Source organism: Delphinapterus leucas, chromosome 21 (genome assembly GCF_059928025.1).
Source record: "Delphinapterus leucas isolate spDelLeu-1000000601 "Yukka" chromosome 21, BTC_Dleu_Yukka2, whole genome shotgun sequence".
NCBI lineage: Eukaryota > Metazoa > Chordata > Mammalia > Artiodactyla > Monodontidae > Delphinapterus > Delphinapterus leucas.
Genome location: NC_143149.1, coordinates 12,325,085 through 12,334,373, shown reverse-complemented (window position 1 = coordinate 12,334,373; position 9,289 = coordinate 12,325,085). Strand labels below are relative to the sequence as shown.

At 47.6% G+C, this 9,289-nt stretch overlaps 1 protein-coding gene across 2 annotated transcripts in view; it reads right to left on the bottom strand.

The window, feature by feature from the left end:
• The window catches only part of STOX2 (storkhead box 2), a 224,795-nt gene extending 223,655 nt beyond the window's left edge, over positions 1–1,140 (bottom strand). The window contains exon 1 of one of the 2 annotated variants that reach the window (XM_089903640.1): positions 42–1,140. In XM_089903640.1, coding sequence (XP_089759766.1) covers positions 42–405 — 364 coding nt within the window. In that variant the 5' untranslated portion in view covers positions 406–1,140. The remainder of the gene's footprint in view (positions 1–41) is intronic. The other variant, XM_089903641.1, reaches the window with a different exon arrangement.
• Between the last annotated feature and the right edge of the window lie 8,149 nt (positions 1,141–9,289).

Sequence of the window (9,289 nt, the reverse complement as noted above, 5' to 3'; positions counted from 1 at the left end):
GCGCGACAAGACGGGACAGGGCGGGCGGCGGCCGGACTCACCCAGGCAGCGGATATGGAACCCCGAGGGCGGCCGCAGCGCCCGGCGCGACCAGCCCTCGCGCAGCGCCTCCAGATGCTCCTCCTTGCCCTGGATTAGCAGGACCTGCTCGTCGATCCAGCCCAGGAAGAACGTCTCGGCCACCGCGGCCGTGACCTTCTTGTTCCAGAAGTGCTGCATGTTCTCGGCTTTGAAGTCGGCGAAGATCTCGTAGCCGATGTGGTGCCGGGCGAGCTGCCGGGGCTGGGCCGGGGACGCGGGCCGGGCGGCCTCGGACCTCTCCCCCGCCGGCCCCTCGGCGGGGCCCAGGACGATGGCCAGAGAGTGAGGCGCAATTTGCAGAAACTTCTCCATCTTCGGAGGCATCCGGCGTCCGCGCGCTACCCCGCTCACCGCAGCCGCCGCCTCCCGCCGCTCCCGGGAACAGCAGCGCGAAGTGCGCTGCGCGACAAACGAAGAGCGTTAGTGCCTACCCCCGGGCAGGCCGCTTCCCCACACATCCCGCGCCCAGATGCCGGGGACGCCCCCGCGCAGCCCCTGCGCGCAGCCTGCAGGCGGGCGCAGCAGGTCACCACGCGGGGGAGGGGAGGGGGTGCGGAGCCCGCTCGGGCCGACGGCTGGCGCGCATTACCTGCAGCTCCAGGCCACCCTCCCTGCACCGCTCATTTTCCAGCCTCTGCACCCTTGCCTCCCTCGGCGCCCGGCGGCCCCGGCGGGGGGCGGAGACGCCGGAGGGGGCGGGCAGTTCGCGCCGAGTCCGGGGAACCCTCCTGGCTGGACTCGGCCGGAGGAATCCCCCAAAGTCCGCTGCAGGAGGTGGTCGACGGGGTGCGGATGGCCGGGGCGGGGGCGGGGTGTGAGTTTAGGTGGCGGGGCCAGGGACGCACGGCGACACATGGAAGGCACCGAGTCCGGAGCGGTGAGTGTCGCTCCTCCCCACGCTCCACTCCGCCCTCACCTCCCACCCCCTGCTAGAACAAGTGGCTTCGCTGACTGGTTGATGTGCCCTTGGAAGTGGCTTTTTTAAAAACGTAGTCAACCACGAAAAATTGTCATCCGTCCCTCCTCCCACGCTCTCGTGGAACTCTCCTCCCGTATCTCCATCACGTACTGTGGGCCTGAGATAGAGGAAACCTAGTCATTCCCAGCGTTACCTACCCAACCCTCCGTTTAGGAAGAGGATACGGAAATTTACCAGGAAAGGTAATGATTATGCTTTTTAAAAAAAGAAAACAAGAAACAAACCAAAAAACCCCACTTCGTTAAGCTTCTTTGTGTACAAACTCTGTTTGGCTTATTTTTCATTGAGAAAGTTTAGTTGTATATTTAGAGCCCTAATTAATTAACGCCAAGGCTTCATGCTACATTTCCCTAGAGGAGGGTTTCTCAGCCTTCGGTGTTTCACAGAGTCACCTGCAGCTTTTTTTTTTTTTTTTTTTTTTTTTTCCCGGTACGCGGGCCTCTCACTGTTGTGGCCTCTCCCGTGTGGAGCACAGGCTCCGGATACACAGGCCCAGCGGCCATGGCTCACGGGCCCAGCCGCTCCGCGGCATGTGGGATCCTCCCGGACCGGGGCACAAATGCGCGTCCCCTGCATCGGCAGGCGGACTCTCAACCACTGCGCCACCAGGGAAGCCCCACCTGCAGCTTTTGTCAAAACATAGGTATCTGTATTTGGGTCTCTGATTCCGTAGGCCAGCTGTGGAACCTAATACTTTTTCTTTCAAACAAATTCTCTGCTGCTGCTGCTGCTGGTCCTGGACCATACTTTGAAAACCTTTGAACTAGAAAAAATGTTACGTGGTGGGAGGGATCGCTGAAGTGTTTGCTACTGGCATCCTGGGATTCTATTACCATGAAAAAGTTACTAAACCCAAGTCCGAAGACCTGGGTTTTAATCTTACTGAAGGTGTCCTTGGACAAGTCACTGAACCCCAGTTCCTCCCATTTGCAAAATGGGAGTTGATAAAGCCCCACTCAAGCCCACGTCTCTGGACCGGAGAGAGCATCAAGGAAGGACATGTTTGAGAAGTCGCCTCAGATGATAAAATGTGCAGTCAGCATGAGAATGTGTGCTGCCACTAGTCACAGAAGCCAGGGGCTCCTCAGGCCTTAGAAAGCCAAGGACTGGATTTGACATGAGGGAGGCAGCCATGGTCGTATGAATGCATCCTGCCCTTGGAATCTCCCAGGCACCCGCGGAGTGGTGAGACCTGATCATTTCTTGCTGGGCTTTTAGTGCTTTAGCACTAAGCCTCAATTTGGCACCAGTGACACAACATTCTTCGCCCTCCCTTAGTGCCTGGGCCTCAGGAAGAGAGGAAGTGGTAGTGGCTGGGAAAATGGAAGAAGGAAAGATGTACCTGTGACATTTTCTTTTTTACTTAGCAATTTTTTAAATTTTTGTATTATGACATAATTTCAGACCTAGTGAAGAGTTGCAAGAGTAGTGCAAAGAATACCCATGTATTGAATATCTTCACCCAGATTCCCCAAGTGTTAGCATTTTACTACACTTTTCAATAACCCTCAGTTCCCAGTTGGCCCACAGTACCCTCCATGCATGGACTCAGGGTCACGCATGTTTCTACTCCATGTCAGTTTCACCAAAATTTGCCTGTAAATATAGCTTTTTTTTCTTCCTCGATCTTTCCCTCTCTTTGCTTCTGCACCCATCCACAGTCTCTCTTCTTGCAGCCCCCAGTCTTCAGCGGCTGCAGCAGCAGGAAGCTAGGACAGGGATGCATTGGGCAATCCTTCAGATGCTAAATAATAAAACCAGTCAAGGAAAAATAAAAAGATGTAGGGGGAGCAATGACCAAGGAAACAACTGTAAGTGTAATTATAGCATGAGATGCACGCCTTGAAAGTGTCGAACAGAGAAGTGTCAGAAAGAAACAGGAGGGGGCTTCCCTGGTGGCGCAGTGGTTGAGAGCCCGCCTGCCGATGCAGGGAACACGGGTTCATGCCCTGGTCCGGGAAGATCCCACATGCCGCGGAGCGGCTGGGCCCGTGAGCCATGGCCGCTGAGCCTGCGCGTCCGGAGCCTGTGCTCCGCAATGGGAGAAGCCACAATGGTGAGAGGCCCGCGTACCGCAAAAAAGAAAAAAGAAACAAGAGGACCTACATTAGATAGGATACTGGGGTCTCTAGGAGGAGATAGGCATTTACTCCTGCCCAAAGGATGAGAAGTAGCCTATCTTGCCAAGGCTGCATAGGCCACACTTCTGATGTCACTAGAAAAGTTGTGCTCTGTCTTTTATCCCCTTCAGAGAGGCATTTGCGTGTATCATCATGAAAGAAGGTGCAAATGTTTCTTGGCAAGGAACTATTTCCTTCCCTAGGTTCAGTATCCAAGACCTTTATATTGACCCAAGTACTGGTAAGATTTCCTGGTTATTTTCCAAGGAAAAGTATTTAACATTTATCAAATGCCTCATTTTTGCAAAACTCAATGAGAAGGAACAATTATTATTCTAATTTTTCCAATGAGAAACCGAAGTTCACAGATGTTAAGTAATTTGGCCAAGATCACACAACTACTAGTTGATAAACCAAAAATTTGAACCAGACTTATGACTCCAGAACCCAAGTTTCCTCAGCCTACACTGCAGCCTCCAAAGGAACTAAGAACCTGCAAGATAAACTAGTATTACTTCATTCAGAAGGAATTATTGCACCAATTTACTTGAAAATGTTCAGGAAGAACTTCTTGGGTAGCTCGTCAAATAAACCCTCAAACCCCCTGGGGAGAACAGTTGCCTCAGTTTTTATTTTATTTTATTTTATTTTATTTTGCGGTACGCGGGCCTCTCACTGTTGTGGCCTCTCCCGTTGAGGAGCACAGGCTCCGGATGCGCAGGCTCAGCGGCCATGGCTCACGGGCCCAGCCGCTCCGCGGCATGTGGGATCTTCCCGGACCAGGGCACGAACCTGCGTCCCCTGCATCGGCAGGCAGACTCTCAACCACCGCGCCACCAGGGAAGCCCCTCAGTTTTCTCCATAGTGAAGTTCAAGGTCAAGTGGGATGTTGTGCAGAATGAAAGAGCACTGTGAAGGAAATTCTTTATCAGCCCTTCTCCCCACTGCCTGCCGTCAACTGCCTGCCATTCCTGCAGGGAAAGTGGGCTTTGCTAAACCTACTCTGGTCCAAGCTTATCAGTTGCTGGTTGTCCCGCCAGGATATAACAGACTCTCAGACAGTCATCACTCGGATGTGCCTTCCAGCCTAAGGGCCCTCAGTTTGGAATTTCTGTTTGTGGCAGACGGTGTTTTTGAAAGATGGCTGCTGCAACACTTCCCACGTTTGTGCGTTTCCGTAATGTGACCCATTACGGCAGTGTGACTCCCCCATCAGGAGGCAGCAGCCTCTCTCTCCACCCCCTTGACTCTGGTCAGGCCCCGTGATTGCTTTGACCTATAGAGTAGAGCGGAATTGATGCTGTGCCAGTTCTGGGAATAGACTGATTAGCTTCTTCGTTCTCACTTCTGCTTCTTGGAAGCAGCCGCCTTGTAACAAGTACGGCTACGCTGAGCTCATCATGCTGTGGGCAAGCCCAAGCTAGCCACGAGGAGAGGGTGTGGAGAGAGAGTAGTGCTGGCCAACTCCAGTCGTTCTCACCAGCCCAGCTCAGGCACCGGCACATGAGTGAAGGAGACATTCTAGCCCAGCAGACACCAAATGTGGAAGACCCGAGACCCCATACTAGTAACCCCCAATCGAGCTGTCCCAGGCACCTCTGGGCATTCAAGTCAACCCAACTAAAGCTTCCAACTTTGTATAACCGAGCCATCCCCACTGCGTCTCGTCTCAATAATTTTTTTTTTTTTTTTTTTGCGGTACGTGGGCCTCTCACTGTTGTGGCCTCTCCCGTTGCGGAGCACAGGCTCCGGATGCGCAGGCTCAGCGGCCATGGCTCACGGGCGTAGCTGCTCCGCGACATGTGATATCTTCCCGGACCGGGGCACGAACCCGTGTCCCCTGCATCGGTAGGCGGACTCTCAACCACTGCGCCACCAGGGAAGCCCTCGTCTCAATTCTTGACCCACACAGCTATGAGCATGATAAAGTGGCAGCCGTTTTTCATCACCGAGTTTTGAGGTGCTTGGTTACAAAACAATAGATAATTGGGCCGCTGTTACTCTCGTATTGTTTGCACGCATCTTGGGGCAGTCTAATGGATAAGAATCCCGGCAGGAAACAAGATTTCGTTGATGTCCTGATCGTGGCATCTCTGGAGAGTCAACTTTTATAAAGCAAAAAGGAAGTCCTGCTATGTTATTTCTATCTCACAAGTGTGATAGGTGGATTTAGACTCCTAAGTCCATAATTCGAGGCACCAATCGATTAATGTGTCAGAAAGAATGACATCTGCACAAACCATTCAATAAAGCCTCACTGCAGTAGGAGTCCAGAGTTTCCACAGAGCTCCTATCACCATGGGATTACCGCTTGTTCTAATTAAAAGCCCCCTAAAGGATTCTTTCAAGGGTAATCCACCAACACCCTTAATTGTAGTGCACAATTTACGCAGTATTATTGATTTTGTTTGATGCTTATGACTACGTGCTCCCCTACTAGCTGGAAAGAGGCTCTCAATTAAATGTCTATTACTGTTTATACCAGGTTAATAATAAAAATAGCTGACATTTACATGGTGCTTCCTATGTGTCATGTACCATGGTAAGCACTTTATGTATACTCATTCGTTTAATCCATGTGGAAACCCTATGGGGTAGTTACTATTGTCATCCTAACTTTATAGATGAGAAACTCATCCACAGAGACCTTAAGCCACATGCTCGGGGTTTTGGTGACTTGGTATAAAGTCCTCAAGCCAGGATTCAAATCCAGGCAATCTGGTTCCAACCACACTGAAGGCCCCCTCCACTCTTCAAAGAGTTTGTGATGGTCCTGTTATCACAGCCGCACATGTATGAATCACTTACTTGAGGATGCTGGCTCCATCCAGTGGTTGAGAATGAATTTGATGTTGAAAAGACTGCAGAAGTACATCACATGCCTCACTTCTCCCCACAACATACCAAAGACACTTACCTTAGTCAAGACCTATGTCGATCTTCCTCACAGGGAAGACTTTTTGATGGCCTGAGACACTTTCCCAAAGTAGCTCACAGTGCTTCTAAATGCCACCCAGATTCCTCACTCTTTTTCCCCCCAAAGAACGAATCTCTTCTAAGACAAAATTTAATATTGCCACCATAACTGAGAGCTTCATGTAGCCTAATAATGAACTGTGGCTGGTTCTTGGAGGCTTCTGCATAATGCTTCTGTGGACAGTAACACAGCCAGGACCCTTCTGAACTCTGGCCTTCATATGGCACCAGCCCTGGCATCTCATTACAAAGGCAGAAGCCTATCCCAGTGTGCAAACTATATTTTGCTTTGTCTTCTGTTTCTATTCATGGTTTGTTCTTGTTGGATTCCTATACCTGTGCATGGGAGCAGTTAAGGGTAGAAACCAGTCTACTTTTCCCTATGAAAATAGTTTACAAGTTTCCTGCCTGTAATGGTAAACCCAACTCCACATACCCCAAATTTTATGCCAAAATTCCATTTTATTTGAACAAAAATTTCATTGGCCACATCAAGTTGTGCTTGCATGTGGGATCCTCCTGGACCGGGTCATGAACCCGCGTCCCCTGCATCGGCAGGCGGACTCCCGACCACTGCGCCACCAGGGAAGCACTCTTGTGCATTTTTTAATGGAATGTTTTAAATATTGGATGTCCATGTCCTTAGAATGCATGCCTCAGGCTTTAACTCTGAATGATTGGAAGTTACTAAATCTTGCTGCCGTTCATTAAGAATCATATATCAAACAACTGTTGTACTCTAGGCAGTGTTCTGAGTATGACACGTAGAGAAATAATTAAGACGTAGCCCCCTTATTTGGGGGGGGCTTACAGTTTGCAAGAGGAGACAGACAAATAATCTCCCCAAAATGGAATTAGGCCTTCTTAGTGCAGTAGTAGAAGCAAGTACATACTATATGGGAGCACAAAAGGGGGAGGGAGATAAAAGGAAGGAGAGGTTCATTAAATAGGTGACATTGAGAGTGAGATAAGACTTCATACGCTGGGTAATATTGAACTAAGACTTGAAAGGTAAGTACTTATTATACGAGGTTGACGTATTACAGCCCTTTCCAACCTAAGGGACGTGATCCACTGGTGAGTCTCTGTCACTGGGCAGTGTGTCCAAGAAAACAGTTATTAGCGATAGAGTACCCATTTGGGATTGATTCCTTTTGATTTATTTTTAAATTAAGGTAGATTCAAAGTTCCTCTAGTAGTAAGTTTACTCAATCCTTTGCATGCTGCTAGGCTTTTTAGATACGAAAGAAAAGGGCTGGAGTTACAACTACCCTGCCAGGGTTTGTGCATTTCACTAGTGTTCCCATGAGGTTGGGTCCCTCATGTAAATGGCATCTGCCATGTAGGCTGTGGTGGGGAAAAAAGACATGGCAAACTGCTACCATAATGCATACTGTACTGTCGTTAATTTCGTAAGTATGTGGATGAGCATATATAACACCTTGTTACTATTTCATGTGAAATAACAATCGCTGATATTAATAACAAAGCAACATGATACACACAACTTTTATATATTTTCTCCTACTAACTGGAATAGAATCAGTTCATTATGTGTTGATGTTTTTTAAAAAATCTAATTGCCAAGTTCTACCCCTGATTTTGTCTCCTCCAGATAAGGAAGTGAATGCTCAGAGTCTGAGATCTCCAACAGTGGAAATTATAACCTGCCGGGACACTACCATCTTGCCCAAAGTGCCGCATTCTCCAGTAAACAGACCCTCCCTTCTCTGAGATCACTGCAGATGGCAGATCTCCAAAGGCAAGAGAAGGGCCAACTAAAAATAGTTTTAGGAAAATGCTCTGGTTAATCAGATAACTGCTATCTGAAACAAGCAGATACCAAAGCATTTTAAAAGACAGAAACACAGTCATTCACAAGAGAAAGCTTAATGATCTTATTCATGTTGTATTTGTTAAAGTGGAACTTCAAAATCATCTATATCGGGCATTCAGTTATAAATGTAATTCGATTCCTACGGTGTTTTCCACTTAGTTACTTTAGCAATATGACTCACCAGAGTTTAGAAATTATATATAGTTAGTCATTCTTGGTGATTTATTCTAGATGAATAAATGTACTCTTTTTCCAAAAAAAAAGTTGAAGTAGTTTTATTTGTAATTTTATTAATTATTTATTTATTAATTTATACTATTAATGGGGATTGTCCTGATAATTTAGAAATGCAAAATAAGTGGCAAATCAACAAGACTTGTCTACCATCTGTGACAGTTATTGTGAATCTTAGTATCTTTTCAGTGCACCACTTTTAATGTGTTCTGTTTATCCTACTTAAATATTTTAAAGGATGTAAATTGAACAAGTAATTAGATAAGCACTCCATGTCTAAAAGTTATATTTCATATTAGAATTAAATATATACATACAGTAAAGTCAACATATTTTATTAGAAAACATATTATCAAGAAAAAAGTACATTTAGGTCTTCCATTTCTGGCAATGGAGCACACTAGATAGCCTAAAAATTTCTCAGTACAAGCACTTAAAAATGACACATATATATAATACCACCTCTTGCCCTCACCTTATGCTTTCAGGTAGGATGGAGTCGCTTATGTCAGACCAATGATTCTGCCAGGAACAGCTAGAAAAGCTAGATAACATATAAACGTTGTCTGCTTAAAGGCATCACGTGGTTGCTGAAGCAACAAGGAAAAAAAAGGAATAAAATTTCTGAGGGAGGCCCGTGAAGCGGTGATCTGACCTGCAGACAGTTTTCCCTAAGGAAATGGGTTAATCTAATTCCTGGCTATGAACAAGAGTCCAGAAAGCCAGTCTTTTATTTATTTATTTTAGTCCCCTGACCAGGAATCGAACCCGTGCCTGCTGCAGTGGAAGCGCAGAGCCTTAACCACTGGACCACCAGGGGAGTCCCCCCAATCCCCTTTCCCTGAGTAGACTTCTGAGTAGTAGAGAGCTGCTTCCGACAGACAGAGAAACCAGTAGACTTTCTGGCAGTTTTATACAGTTGGAGTGATATAATTGCAAGGCCTCAAACATGGCAATTTTCTGTTCAAAACAGCTGCAGAGGACGGGAGAATAAAAAGCCGAGCTGAAACCCTCAGAAAACTAGAACAAAGCTTTTGTCGGCTTCAGTAATGATGAGACAAG